Genomic DNA, 15,614 nt, shown 5'->3' with positions numbered 1-15,614 from the left:
GAGGAATGCTGTACAAAAATACCTCCTTGGAGTAGGAGGAGGAAAACAGCCTACTCTGCAAACCGTTCTTCGCTGTTGTTTTTGACGTGGCTTCACAAATCTGTGCTTTGTTGGCGTTGTCTCCCAGCACCCTTCCAGGTCCTTCCTTGGACTCGGCCTCAGCCTGCCCGTGCATTATTTCCACTCCCCCGCCCTGGCCTGCCAAGCAAGCTTTGGGCAGCTGTCTCCTGGCAGGGGACAGTTTTTGAAGCAACTTGGATTTCTGTAGAGGAGAGTAGGGGGTCAGGATAAGGATGAGGCTGCTTCTGGGATAATTGTTATGTGAATGAAAGGGCTGTTGAAAGATTAGAAGCCAGTGTGCCTGGGTACGAGGACTGGAGTCATAATCATACTTTGTCTTTGACCAGTGCCTTTTGTCTAGGCACTGAAAGGGCTTAACAAAATTCTGGTCTGAATAATATTATTCTTTGCTCTTTGGAATTTGCTCGAGGTGGGAGTGAGGCCCTGTAAAAATAATGAATGTGTTAACAGTGGTATGAAAGGAGAAAAGCTAGGTACCCAGATTGCCAGATAGGACTTTTCTAAACAGATCTGGTGAAAGTTGGTGGAATTGGGTAGAAGAACATTTGCCGTTTTTAAAGTGGACTGAGATAGTTTAATGGAAATGTGGCCTTTACAAGCTTCTTCCCCAGCTGACTTAGTTGTAAAAGGAAAAAAAGAAATCTTTTAGGTTCTTTCTTGGGGAGAGGGTGCTCCTGAATTCTAATTTGGCTCTGTTGCTTATAATTCTTCATTAATATCTGTGCCTGTGAGCTTGAAGCTTGGCATCTGAGTGAACCTAAAGCCCAGGCTCTCACCCCAACAGCTTGGTCTCTTCTGTCTCTGTTGATTTGTGTGTAATGTGATATTCAGAGTCTGGCCCCCTTGTTCATGTTACGAAGACAAGTCTTTCATAGAATTTATGGGTGATCCATCTGACTAAATTTGCAACAGAAGATTCTTGCCTAGAGGGCAAGGCTGAAGGTAGCTTTCTAGGTTATGGTCCTCTGTGTGCAGTACCTGTCACTGGGTAGGTGCTGGCACAGGTGGTATCTCAGTTCCTTCTTTCTCATCTCAGAAATCACTGCCAGCTACTCAGTAAAGAGATGGCAGTTGAGGGACCCCCTGGTGGCTCAGCAGTTTAGCGCCTGCCTTTGGCCCAGGACGCAATCCTGGAGTCCCAGGATCGAGTCCCGAATTGGGCTCCCTGCATGGAGCCTGCTTCTCCCTCTGCCTGTGTCTCTGCCCTCCACCCCCCCTCCCCCCGTGTCTCTCATGAATGGATGAATAAAATCTTTAAAAAAAAAAAAGAGAGATGGCAGTTGACCTCTCAAAGATATGTTCTGTTATGAAATTTAGACATGGGGGATGGGGCCCTGGTATGATTGTCAGGAGCTAATGAGCCCTGTTGAGCACACACTCAAAAAAATCTTCTTTTTCTTTTTAATTTTTTAAAGCAATCTCTACACTCAATGTGGGGCTCGAACTTATAGCCCTGAGAGCAAGAATCACGTGCTCCACTAACTGAGCCAGCCAGGCGCCCCTCAGAAAAATCATTCTTATGAAAATGACAAAGGCTGTGTGCATGGTTAAATGTCCTGGCTCTTTTATCTTCTCTTCTAGATTATTTCGTAATTATTTCATTTTCTTCCTCTCCTAAATGCAGGCTGGCCACAATAAACATCATTCAAGATGTCCAGCAAAGGGAGCAGCGCAGATGGCAAAACAGACTTAGCCAATGGTAAGGAGCTACCTGAGGTTCTCTTCCTTCCCCAAAGAAAGTGGAGACCTGGATTTTAGCGGAGGAAATCTTTCCTAAGAGTGGACCCTTCCTGTGTTTTATGTGTAGGACACTATGCAGGAGACACCTTGGACTATCCGGTACTTTTGTTCGTTCAACTTCTCATTGTTTCCAGAAGATCAGTAATAGAGCTGTGCCATTAGGAGGAGTTCAGGTAGTTTGGAATTCTGAAAAGTGGTAAGAGTGGATGAAACCTAGGAAAGAAAGATCAGTTGGTGGTGGAAATAAGGGAGTTGTGGGAAGGTGAGGTTCCCCAGTTGTGATAAGAGGTCTCTTTCTACAGCAGGTCCTAGTTTGGTAGAGACAGCAGACAAGAGATGAAGTTACAGCTCACACTGACTGGAGTGAGGGCTGGCCTGCATTCTTTGTGGGGTCTGGCTGGGTGTGAACTCACTGGGTCCAGGGCCCGTTTGAAGGTTTTGGTAATGGTTTATTTGATCAGTGCTTCAACCCTGGGCCAGCTTCTAAACTAGAGACATGTCCTTCAAATGGATATAATTGGACAGCATAGAGTTCAGCATTCCTCAGCACATTGCAGGTCAGGATTATAGGCTCAATTCTAGTTGATGTGATTGTAGAGCAACGACATTGAGTAAGGGAAAGTGAGATTTTTCAACAACCTGGTTTATTGCCCCTGTGTTCTCTTAGCAGTGCTGTTCGTTCATCTCTGTAAAAGAAAGTGATTGAGATTCTTCACTGGGTTCATTTGAGAAACTCAGGTTTGAGGTATATAATTGATTTGGAATTTGGCCATTAGCCAGATCAGGCATTAGCAGACTGTGGCCTGCAGGCCAGATCCAGCCACCCACTGTTTTTGTAAAGTTTATTGGAGCACAGTCATGCCTTATTCACATGGTGCTTATGGATGCTTTTGTGCTCTAACAGTGGAGCTGAGTACTTGTGACAGATCCATATGGCCTGTGAAGGCCCTCTACAGAAAAAAATTGCCAACCTCTGGATCTTGGTCATTGACTGTTAGGGTCCTGTTGCTGAGCTTGTAATTTGCTGGCCCTTACATTAATGCGGTAGGGCCTCCAAGTCGTCTTGATTGGCTAATCATAACTTTAACAAGAAATGCTGGGAGCTTTGGTGTTTCAGTTTTCCTCATCTGCAGAAGTGAAATGTGTGGTGTTTTATCCTTTCTCACCACTCCCAGTTTCAAAGCCAATTGTATTTGAGAAACCACAACTACTAATCTTTCTCAGTATTCACAGCAGTCTCAGCAAGTGTGGTTCCTAGGGGCGAATTGCTGCACTTTCCCCCTTTTTCTTCCAGTTCCTACACCCGTTTGTTTTCATGCTGGGATCTTAGTTGTGGTGCTTTCTGAAAAGAGCTGTTTATGAGTCTCCCAACCTTCAGTCACCACTTCAACCAATGCGTTTGTATTGTTCATCAGTTTTCTGTGTCGGGTTTTGCCTGAGAGTTTGTCGTGCGGAGGTTCCATTGCTGCAAAGATCTTTGGAAATTACTGCTCTACTCCAGGTGACTAAGTTGTCAGGCGCTACTTGGAATCCTTTCAGCATCCTTGTGGGGTTGGATAGCTCCTACCAGAGTTTCACATAGCTGGTCTGCTGTTGCTAACAGCCTTTACTTCTGGCAAGGTAAAGTCTGTCATCAGGAAAGGAGACTGTGAACGGTACTTAAAGTCCTCATTCCTGCCTTCCTTCCTTCATACCTTGGCTTCAGTGTGGAAGTTATGGTCATATTGGCCAGAGTGCTCTTTTTTTTTTTTTTTTTTAGATTTTTTTTTCTTTCTTTTTTTTAGATTTTTAAAAATTTATTCATGAGAGACATAGAGAGGCAGAGGGAGAAGCAGGCTCCATGCAGGGAGCCCAATGTGGGACTCTATCCTGAGTCTCCAGGAACACACCCTGGGCTGAAGGCAGGTGCTAAACTGCTGAGCCACCAGGGCTGCCTCAGAGTGCTCATTGAAATATGATTTGCCTGTTGCTAGGTAGGCGAATGCAGTGTCTAATTGTCAGGGATGAGAGTGCTCAAAGTGACTCCGTTCTGTTACAACCACCAACATGGCAGACTTAGAATATGGTGAACTTTCTTTCTCAGATACCACTCACGAAGCCCTGCTTTTCGTCAATTTTGCATATGCTTCCTTTTTTTTTTTTTTTTTAAGATTTTATTTATTCATGAGAGACAGAGAGAGGCAGACACAGGCAGAGCAAGAAGCAGGCTCCATGCAGGGAGCCTGACGTGAGATTCGATCCCCGGTCTCCAGGATCACACCCTGGGCTGAAGGCGGCGCTAAACCACTGAGCCACCCGGGCTGCCCTTGCATATGCATCCTAATAAAACTCTACCTGGATAAAAAAAAGTTCCAAAAAAAAAAAGACTGTAACTAAAAGTCCTATTAACATTATTAAATTAATAGAAATCAGAATACATCTATTCGTAAAAAGTTAACCCATTCTAATGGTCAGAATCCCCACGTGTCCCTTCTACTTCTTCCTGGATTGCTATTGGATTTTAGGACCTCAAGAAATTAGGATTTAGAAAGTAGGAGGTAGTGGTGCTTTCTTTAAGTAGGAAATCTTTCAACTCCACACCCATTGTCAGAGTGATTTTAATCCGCTATCTTGTATCCTCTAAGAAGATGACTATACCAGCTCTTCCTGGGGATGGCTATTCTTTTTGTCTTTTTTTTAATTTTATTTTATGATAGTCACAGAGAGAGAGAGAGAGAGAGAGAGGCAGAGACACAGGAGGAGGGAGAAGCAGGCTCCATGCACCGGGAGCCCGACGTGGGATTCGATCCCGGGTCTCCAGGATCGCGCTCTGGGCCAAAGGCAGGCGCCAAACCGCTGCGCCACCCAGGGATCCCTTCTTTTTGTCTTATATTCAGTTTAATTCTTTGCTGTGGCTGCTGGATGTGTGTCCAGCAGAACTGAGCTTCAGGTGGTTGTATAGGATGTACTTCCACACAGCTGCCCATGCTTTGCAAGATAGACTCTTAGGCTGTCCTACAGTTCTTCACTTATAGTGAAATACCTTTGTTTGCATGTGGCTTTGGTCTTAATCTTTTCAGTTTTTTGTCCTTTCTCAGATTCCTGCCCAGAAGTTAGTTTTTATAAGCATTTGAAAAAAACACCTTAACCAGAGTTGGTTTCTGGGTCTTTTGATGTGATGATTTCTGGGACTAAGGAGGGGCTATGCTTCTGATCACTATCCCATTTCCTTATTTTCCCCCCCTCACCCACTCATTCCTCACTAACCTGCAGGAAGCCTGTCTAGCAGTCCAGAGGAGATGTCTGGCGCTGAGGAGGGGAGGGAGACATCCTCAGGCATTGAAGTGGAAGCCTCGGACCTGAGCTTGAGCTTGACTGGGGATGATGGTGGCCCCAATCGCACCAGCACAGGAAGTCGGGGTACAGATACAGAGAGCTCAGGTGAAGACAAGGACTCTGACAGCATGGAGGACACTGGCCATTACTCCATCAATGATGAAAACCAAGTCCATGACCGCTCAGAGGAAGAAGAAGAAGAAGAGGAGGAGGAGGAAGAGCATCCTCGGCGCCGTGTCCAGCGGAAGCGGGCCAACCGTGACCAGGACTCGTCAGATGATGAGCGGGCCCTGGAGGACTGGGTGTCTTCAGAGACATCCGCCCTGCCCCGACCTCGCTGGCAAGCCCTTCCTGCCCTGCGGGAGCGGGAGCTGGGTTCCAGTGCCCGTTTTGTATACGAGGCTTGTGGAGCAAGAGTCTTTGTGCAGCGTTTCCGCCTACAGCATGGGCTTGAGGGCCATACTGGTTGTGTCAACACCCTGCACTTTAACCAGCGCGGCACCTGGCTGGCCAGTGGCAGCGATGACCTGAAAGTGGTGGTTTGGGACTGGGTGCGGCGGCAGCCAGTACTGGACTTTGAGAGCGGCCACAAAAGCAATGTCTTCCAGGTGAGGCAGGGGAGCAGAACAGCAGTAGAGAAAGTCAGGCAGGAGTTAGAAAAGCCTGAGGTGCCTAGAGTGGGAGCTGATAGTGAGATGTGGTAGGAATTAAGGCAGCAGGATTCAGTCCTCGCGTGCTCCCACGATGACTTAGAGGGGTTAAATGCACTAAGCGACCAATGACAACCTTTTATTTTTCCTAAGCATAGAGGTGTTTGGAAGTCATCAGGAAGGTACTAAGTGTGCCCTAGTAGAAGGCATGCAGAGTAAGAACAGAGGCTCTTGAACCAGACTGGGTTTAATTCCTGGTCCTGCACCTATTAGCTTCATGATCTTGGGCAAGTTATTTAATGTCTGTCTTTGGTTTACTTATCTGTAGTGTAGAGCTAGTAACACAGAAGACCATGAGGGTTAATAATGATAGAGGTTAAGCAGTGTAAAACCATGCCTGGTGCTTTCTGAACATCTGATGAGTATTAGCATTATTGTTCTGTTTCTTCATCAGCCCTCTCCATCATCTTGGTACTAGCACTGATTCCTAGGCATAATCTCTTCCCCAGTATCCTCTCTGTTTTCCTTTGTCATTGTAGCAAATTTGTTTGCTTTCTGAATTAAGATAGATTTTCCTCCTTTTTTCCTTACATTTTCCCCTAGTAGGCATAGTCCTAGTTCACCTGAGCGCTTTATCCTATACCAGGTCCTTGCAGTGTCAACTGAGATACTCTTCTATCAGAAGGTTTTCTTCCCTCTTCTTTAACTCTTAGAAGAAATTGGACTTGAGCCAACAGTAAGACTAGGAGAGCTAAGTTTCCAGCTGTTGTGCAACCAAGGGGATAGATTGGGGTTGTTATTACAGTCTTTCCCTCTCAAATTCACCTCCTCAATTTCTTTCGTATATCCCTTTTTTTCATGAACATCCCAGGCCAAGTTCCTTCCTAACAGTGGTGATTCCACCCTGGCCATGTGTGCCCGTGATGGGCAGGTGCGGGTAGCAGAGCTATCTGCTACACAGTGTTGCAAGAATACGAAGCGTGTGGCCCAACACAAGGGAGCGTCCCACAAGGTAAGTAAGCTTTGCTCCCACAGTTGTGCAGTCCAGCTGCTCAGGCATCTCAGCCAGGACCTTCCTAGATCTCTGCCTATGTGTGTCCTGTCATGATCACCTGCTTCACTTCTTCCAGTCCTAAAATTTGTAGATAAGAAAGGAGAAGTAACAACCACCCTAAACTTCTTGGAAGTATTTGAAAGCTCTCTAGATCTTGCGTGTACAGTATTCAATTAATTATGCCTAACCCCTAAGCTGACCAATGGTCGGTTTGGAAGTCCTTGAGGTCTCCTTTGCCTTCCTCTTAAATTTACTTTGCTTGTATCTAGAACACCTTAATAGCTCCAAGGTCCTGGTGGTTGGCTCCTCACATGTGAGAGCTCCAACTTTTCTCCTAGGTCTCAGGGCACAGACAGCACTATTTCTGGAAGCCCTATTTAGGACTGGGAATATAGGACAGACAGTCATAGGGGCATGGGTGAGGAGCTGAGGGCTGCCTTGTCTCAGAGTGGTCATGCTGTAGAGGCGGGTGGCCCTCTCTTAGAAACTCTAAGCTAATATATAGGTGGACCTGGAATATCCTTTTCTAGTCCAGATGGCTCAGAAAATAAGAAAGTTACCTATTTCTTTGATTTTTAAGCCTACTACCTTCAACCCATTAGTTAACTAATTTTACAACTAAGATGTAGGGAGTAAAAAACTTGGGCATCATTTCTCTCCCTGAGAGTGGAATTGATTTTATTTGAGAATAACCCTCTTTGGGATCCCTGGGTGGTGCAGCGGTTTAGTGCCTGCCTTTGGCCCAGGGCGCGATCCTGGAGACCCGGGATCGAATCCCACGTCGGGCTCCCGGTGCATGGAGCCTGCTTCTCCCTCTGCCTATGTCTCTGCCTCTCTCTTTGTGTGACTATCATAAATAAATAAAAAAATTAAAAAAAAAAAAAAAGAATAACCCTTTTTAATGGTTGAAGTTTTTCTTTGGTATCACTATTCAGATCCCTTGGGGACTTAGTTGAAATAAGAAAACTCTTGTCCTTTTGACTTGTATAGAATAAAACAAGCTATAACTAATTCACATAGAACAAGAGTGAATGGGTTTCTTAGTTCCTTTCCTGGGGTTTTACAACAGAAAAGCTAGACATGTCTCTTAGTTGAGATACTAAAAATGCAATCCTTCCTAAAGATAACAGAATGAACTAGATGGCTTCTGACTCTGATCTGTAGAAACCTTTCTTTTTCTCCCTCAGTTGGCCCTGGAACCGGACTCTCCCTGTACGTTTCTGTCCGCAGGTGAAGATGCAGTTGTCTTCACCATTGACCTCAGACAAGACCGGCCAGCTTCGTAAGTATAGCGATAATGTTTTTACAGAACTGGACCTCTTGGCCTTGAAAATACCCCACGTGTCCTAGGTAATACCCACCTCTCTGGTCAATCCAAAGAGTCCCTCTGTGCCTGTGCTAAGAAACAGATTGAAGTTCAGGGCACTTCCTCCCTTTGTTGTTTGCCTGCTTCTCAGCAGTACCGTACTATTCAGTCCACCTTCATGTCTAAAACAAGATACGGTTCTCTTATATGTGGGCTTTAATAACTACTTGTTGATCTCCTCTCTGTCCGCTTGGGTGCCACTCAGCTCACCCATAGGAAGCATCTACAGAGCAGCTTAGGTCCTGTGTAGTTTTCAGTTCAATTATATATAGAAATATGAAAATAAGTGATAAATCGTACACTAAAATATTAGTAGCTGTAATAGAGTTCTGTTGTATCACAGCTCATTTCTACATAAATTTGAGGCTCATGGTTAAATGACATCCCTCATCAGCTGTGTGATGTCATAGAAAGAACAGAGCTCTTGTTTGGCTCTGGACGGACCTAGGTCAGATTGCAACTCAGGCACTGCTATCTAACCATTCCGAACCTCTGTTTCTCCAGCTTTACTTTGGGCATAACCCATCTCTCCTTCTCTCCCTAGGCTCTGAGGGGGTCATTGATAAATGTGATTGATGGTCCAGCATAGTGTCTGGCACCATGTTTGGAACTGATTATATTATGGCTACTAATTAGTTTTTAAAATTTTAATTGTTCTTATAATAAATATATCTTATTTTTAAAATTCAAATAATAAAGTATATGGACAAAATGTAAATGCTCTTTCAGGCACACCTCCCCTCCCTGACTTTTCTAGCTATTGGTAGCTGCTGCTAAAAATTTTGGAATACCTTTCCAGTCCTATTTGTATATTTTTATGTATCTTAACATATATTCATATATACACTTTTCCCTATAAATGGGATAAATATATGTATGTATAAACATACATAATGTAAGTTTCTGCAGTTTGCTTTCTTCGTTGAATTGTGTTTTGGAAATCTTTATGCATCAGACCATAAAGGTCTTCTTAACCATTACATTACAGCATTGGTGTAATACAGTTTATTTTATTGCTGCCTTGTTGATGAATTATCTAGATAATTTATGGTCTTGTTAATCTTAAAATTATAAGAAATCTTGTATGTCAATACCAATATTAAGTAAGGGATGTCATTGATTTACATAGAATACAAGTAGAATATAAACTAATTTAGGGAATATAATCTCAAACTTGGTTGATACTAGATTTTTTCTTTTTTTTTTTTTTTAAAGATTTTATTTATTTGAGAGAGCGCAAGCAGGGGGAGTGGCTGCCAGAGGGAGAAGGAGAAGCAGACTCCCCACTGAGCAGGGAGCCCAATGTGGGGCTCAATCCTGGGACTCTGAGATCATGACCTGAGCCGAAGGCAGATGCTTAACTGAGTCACCCAGGCACCCCTTCTTTATTTTATTATTATTATTATTATTTTTTTATTTATTTATGATAGTCACACACACACACACACACAGAGAGAGAGAGAGAGAGAGAGAGAGAGGCAGAGACATAGGCAGAGGGAGAAGCAGGCTCCATGCACCGGGAGCCCGACGTGGGACTCGATCCCGGGTCTCCAGGATTGCGCCCTGGGCCAAAGGCAGGCGCTAAACCGCTGTGCCACCCAGGGATCCCCCCCTTCTTTATTTTTTTAAGTAAGCTCTACACCCCACCATGGAGCTAGAACTCAGAATCCTGATATTAAGAGTTGCATGCTCTACCAACAGAGTCAGCCAGGCGCCCAGACTTTTATTTTTAGAGAGATAATTATAGAAAAGGTTGTTTAGAAAGTGGAACAATTAATTAATTGGTTAATTAATTTAGAAAGAGATGGGAGGGACAGAGGGAGGGAGCATCTTAAGCAGGCTCTGTGCTGAAGTTGGAGCCCAACATGGGGCTTGATCTTAACAACCCTGAGATCATGAACTAAGCCGAAAGCAAGAATCAGATGCTTAACCAGCTGAGTCACCCAGTCACCCTAGAAAGTGGAAGAATTTAAAAAATGTTTTAGGCTTGTGGAAAGGATGTTCAGGTTACTTATATAAACCTTCAAGAGAACGAAGTTTGGGAAATTATGGCTTTTACTGGAAAGCGAACAGGACTAATTGACAAGGAATCCATCTGCCTTCTGGTACTAGCCCACAGTTCTTTAGTTGTGAGGAGATCATTGGATTTCTCAGTCTACATGTTTGTTGTTTTCTTATTTTATTCTTTAAAGATTTTATTCATGAGAGATGCAGAAAGAGAGGCAGAGACATAGGCAGAAGGAGAAGCAGGCTTCTCGCAGGGAGCTGGCTGGGGGACTTGATACCCTGACCCAGGATCAGGCCCTGAGCCAAAGGCAGATGCTTCCCTGCTGAGCAACCCAGTTCTCCCTCATTATTTCATTCTAAAGTTGCAGAGGTAGGGGAAGGACAAAGATGTAACAAATGAGCTGAGTTTGTTTGATCCGCTTTGGTAGAGGTGTGAGGCAGACTGGGAGCTTATCCTGTGTGTCAGGTCATAGGAAAACCACCATTAGGCCACAAGGAGTGGGCGGGCGGGGGGAGACCACATAATGGGCAGAACAGATGACTTTGGCAGATTATTGAATTTGGAATGAAATGACGTAAGCAGTGGTTCTGCATGCAAGCACTGATAGATGGATAGAAATTCAAAGAGGAAACTTTCCTAGGAAGCCCAGATTCTAGATTTGGGGAATAAGAGACTGAATTTTCAGAAAGTTTTTGCTTTATGGGTTGAAGAAATACAGAAAGCCTGACCGAAGTGGGAAACTGAATGTGAAGGTCATGCTGGAAGATCCAAGCTCTCCTAATGTGTTGAGTTGGTGTGTGAACATCCACCTACATCAAGAGGCATTTGTATGTGGAATTGTTTTTTTTTTTTTTTTTTTTTTTTTTTTTTTTTTTTAAGGGGAACTTTTGTGTATTTATGATAGCTAAGTTTCTGGAAGCTGGTCAGGTTGGCTGACATCTTAGGAAGAGTTGGATTTGGAGCTGTGGGTGGGATATTCCATTAACCAGTAGAGGCCAGTTTGAAATATTCTTCAAAGGAATTCTTTGGTCTGATCTGTAATTATTTTTCCTTTTCGTTGGAACATACCTGTTTACTAAAAAAATTGCAAATTTTAAAGCAAAATTTGATAAATTTGTTTCTGATGCTGTCATGTGCTCCCTCCTTCTGATGTGAAAAAAAATTTTTTTTCTCCTACTGCCATGATTGATCATTTTTACAGCACCTCTGCCAGTTCCCCATAGAGCCCAAGGTACTCTGCCTTTACCCACTAGGTGAGAGAATTCTTCATTACAGATGAATAAATTGAAGCAGTAGAAAGATTGAGCTCGTTGTCAGGATTACAGGACAGTGGAGCCCTGTTACATAATCTCCCATTAGTTTCTTTTGTCTCCACATGGTCACCTTTGTATTTATCTGACTCTCTTCTTCTGAAAGTCCAAATTGCTGAGAAAATGAAATAATCCTGTGAAAAGCAGATACTGCTGTCTAAAACCCGATTAGAGATGCCTCTTCTCCATTGCTAGTTTTGTTCCTTAAACTCACTTTGGGTATATTTTTTATCTTGTGTTCTTGAGGTTTGTGTATGTGTTTGTTTTCCCTAAAAACATTCATTTTTAATAATCTCCATGCACTCCATGCAGTTTTTCAGTGAAAAACTACAGAGATTTTAGAATCAAGTAAAATCTCTCCACTTGGCTTAGAGCACTTCTAGGCTGGAGGGACTTTGACCATGCAGAGAGGATGCTAAAATAATTTCTTTACAAAGACACTCGTTGTCATGGTTATATTTCTTTCAGTTTCCATAACAACAGAATGAGCAAAACCTTAGAATTAAAAATGAAAGCTAGAACCCAGCCCTTCTCTGTCTTTCCTTTCTTGTAAATTTACTAATCTCTGTGATATATTTGACTGGCTGGACACTTAGATTTGGGAAGAGCATTCATAGTGCCACCCTTAAACTGGGTCAGATTATGGCTATTCAGCCAGAATATTCTGGCTCAAACTCTAAAATTGTGTAGAGTTTTCCTCAGGACCCCAGTGCCCTCCTAAGGATCACCCTTTTTTTGTAGTACAACCAGAAGAGTAATTTAGAGATTATTTCCCAGCTTTAGAAATAGGTGTCTTCATAAGAATCTCCTCTCCTAACTTGCTTCAGATAAAGGAAGAATACTGCTTTCCTTTGGACTGTCCCTGTGTTAGAAAGCTGTGGCTTGTCATTTTTCGGTATGCATTTTTAGAGCTGGGTTGTAAGTGACACTTCTTGTGGAATCTGGGAGGTAGATTCTAACCTTAAGATCTTTTCTGGCCACTGCTTTTATGATTCATCCTCCTCTTACTCCCTGCTCCCAGCTGATTGGGAGGATGTATTTATATAGGATGGGAAGATGTGGGTGGTATCGTCTGTTTAATGATTGGTTATCATCATGTTGAACTCCAGCTAAACTGACAGCACCTGAGGAACAGTACTTTTATATACCTTTAATTTACACGTCTTGAGGAACACCAGAAAATGACTTCACTACATGTTTGTTTTTCCCTCCCCAAGGTAACATTTATTAAATACATGTGGAGATGATTTTTGTTTTTTCTTGTCCCAGTGTTCAGAACAAACAAAGCCACTTTTTTCTTTCTTTCTCAGTGAGATTCTGGTTTCTTACCAGCTGTGTCTGCATTACTCTCTCTGCTCTCTCTTGCCGTGGCCATCTGGGTCTTTTAGAGAATATAACTTTTACACTTTTCTACTCTCAAAGGAAACTGGTGGTGACAAAAGAAAAGGAGAAGAAAGTGGGGCTGTATACGATCTATGTGAATCCTGCCAATACCCACCAGTTTGCAGTGGGTGGACGAGATCAGTTTGTAAGGTGAGTCTGGCTCTTTCGTGTCTTTGAGACTGATGCATCAGGTACCACCAGGTATCCCTTGTGGGATGGTGTGAAAGACCTAGGAATCTATTAACAACAATCTTGGATTTTTTACCATCTTCCAGAGAGTTTAGGCTCCTTCTGAGGCATTCTGTTCCCTGATGTAACAATCCCTGACAGATGGCTTAACATATTAGAGGGTTTGTCAAGTTTTAAAGAAGTTCGATGAATTGACCAAGGTTCCCACATAGCAGCTAAGACATAAATCCAGGTTTACTAGTAAGTGCTGTATTAGTCAATATTTTCCACCATTTTTCATATATAAATTAATGTGTACTAGAAATTCTGAGTGCTGGTTTGAGATACAGAAATGATTCGAGTGGGAGTACTGAGTGAGAACTCAGGGTTTTTGACTCCCACTGTCATGAGCCAGTTTTCTTTCTGCGTAGTGATATCTTTGTTACTATGAATGCTTGTTGTAACACTGGCTGTTGAGGCAGATCTCAAGGAAAATGAGAGTTCATAGGTTCATTCCCCATGTGTACTACTTAGTTTCCTTCTGGCCCTTAGCCTTAAACTGTATCCCTTCCCTACCCAGCTGGCCTGTTTGAGCTGTATTGCTGTGGTTATCTGTCCCCCTTCACTGAAGGATCATCAGTTTGAAAAAGAGGAGGGAGAGGATCACTAGAAAAATGAGTTTTTTGCTTTCCTGATGGTGGGTGGAAAGCATTATCTTTTAAAATGAGAGCACATTTTTATAACTATATTTTGAAATTAATTTCACTGTTAAGTATCATGAGATAGAGTAAGTTTTTAGAAATATATGAGAGATGACCTTCCCTTGTTCAAGAATCTTGCCACAAGAGAGAGACAACTCTGTGCCTCTCTACTTCCTGTTTCCCTTGCTTTCCAGATTTCTTTCCTTTATTCATCAATATTAGATATGTCATAGTAGGTTTTTTAAGTAAGAAGCTGTTGATCAAAAAGAGTTGTAGTTGTCAGGTGCTGCTTCCTCCAAATAGAGCATTTACTGAAATTCCTAGTTTGGATTTCCTGTTTAGAGCTCTGGATTGCTTGAAAAGTCTGTATCTATAGATAATTCAACCATTAGGTCCTTAATGTTTGGAGGAGACTAGAGTAGTTGACTCCATGGAGAACTGCAGTTGATAATGTCTTAATCCAAAACTGATACATTCCAGGGTTAGAAGAACCGTAAGGCTGGAAATCCGTTTGTACATTTTAGCACAAGGAGAAATACTTAGATGTTCTGTCTCTTATCAGCTCAACATCCTCTGTCCCTTTGTACATTGCAGATTTTCAGCAGATACAAACTATTTATTTGGCAGAAGCATGTATAGATTCTGAGGCACACTGACCCTGTGTGGGCAGGTGGCCTTGTAGCACCCCAGCTCTTCTCTGACATTAGGGTCATTCCTGCTTTCTCTGGCATCTCTTCAGTTCAGCCAGTTATTTGGGATTTCCCCTTTCTGATTCTTTCTTTGAAAAAACCTAAAGAGCTCACCTTCCAGTACAAATTTGAAAATATTTATAGTGAATATTTTATAAGAACCATTAGCTTTCATTTGTAACCTGAAAGAATTCCTTCAAAGGAATACAGAGGAATTGCTTACTCATCCTTAATAAGGCTTAGGGAATTTTGGTTTGGTATTGTGAAGAAGCATTAAAGGAAGCTTAGACATGCTTTTTGACCTATAACCAAAAAAAGGGGGGGGATGCGGGGAAGGAAGGAAAAAGTAGGCAAGTGGAAGTGGTGGAGGTGTAAGTGCCTAAGTCCCATTTCGTTTGGTTTACAAATTGATAGGAGGGAGGAAAAGGAGAACATATCAGATGAATGAGTCCTGTGGTGGTTGGTTGACGTGTAAATTTATTGGTAAAGGATTTGATATAGGCCCTGGCTCATAAACACTCAATAAATAGTCCCTTTGCTTCTCTGTCCTTAGGCTGATATTAGCAACACCAAGAGAACACTAGATTATGGGCAGGTTGGGGGGCGGGAGGGGAAGTGAAGGTGAGGAGGGAAGAGAGAGGCTTAAAGGGTAATGAGTTAATGGGTGCCTGAAGGCCTGTGGAGATTCCATAAGGGTGTCGAGGCAGTACTGAAGTCACTATTTGATTTAAAATGTGTGAAAGGCATAGGAAGACTCAATATTGTGGAGGTGTCACTTCTTTCCAACTTGATCTGTTGATTCAGTGCAATTCCAATAAAAATCTCAGCAGGCTATTTTATGGGTATTGGTAAACTGATTCTAAAGTTTATAAAGAGAGGCAAGAGACCCATAACAGCCAATGCAATATCGAATGGGAAGAACAAAGTTGAAGGACTGACACTACCCAACTTCAAGACTTGGATAAAGCTACGACAACGGAGACGGTGTAGTATTGGCAAAAGAACAAATTCATCAGTGGAACAGGATGGAGAGCCCTAAGTAGACCCATGTACATATGGTCAGTTTATCTTTGACAAAGGAATAAAGGCAATACAATGGAGCAGAGATAATCACTCCAACAAATGGCGCTGGAAACAGCTGGGCATCCA

At 42.9% G+C, this 15,614-nt stretch overlaps 1 protein-coding gene across 5 annotated transcripts in view; it reads left to right on the top strand.

The window, feature by feature from the left end:
• The window catches only part of DCAF8 (DDB1 and CUL4 associated factor 8), a 42,111-nt gene that overhangs the window by 12,757 nt on the left and 13,740 nt on the right, over positions 1-15,614 (top strand). For 4 of the 5 annotated variants that reach the window (XM_072814453.1, XM_072814452.1, XM_072814454.1 and 1 more), the window contains 5 exons: positions 1,706-1,780; positions 5,074-5,744; positions 6,658-6,798; positions 8,028-8,122; positions 12,947-13,057. In XM_072814453.1, coding sequence (XP_072670554.1) covers positions 1,732-1,780; positions 5,074-5,744; positions 6,658-6,798; positions 8,028-8,122; positions 12,947-13,057 — 1,067 coding nt within the window. In that variant the 5' untranslated portion in view covers positions 1,706-1,731. The remainder of the gene's footprint in view (positions 1-1,705; positions 1,781-5,073; positions 5,745-6,657; positions 6,799-8,027; positions 8,123-12,946; positions 13,058-15,614) is intronic. The other variant, XM_072814456.1, reaches the window with a different exon arrangement.

Source organism: Canis lupus, chromosome 38, assembly GCF_048164855.1.
Source record: "Canis lupus baileyi chromosome 38, mCanLup2.hap1, whole genome shotgun sequence".
In the NCBI taxonomy this organism is placed as follows: Eukaryota; Metazoa; Chordata; class Mammalia; order Carnivora; family Canidae; genus Canis; species Canis lupus.
Note: the sequence above shows the minus strand (reverse complement) of the source record. Positions and strands in the feature narration are given on the sequence as shown.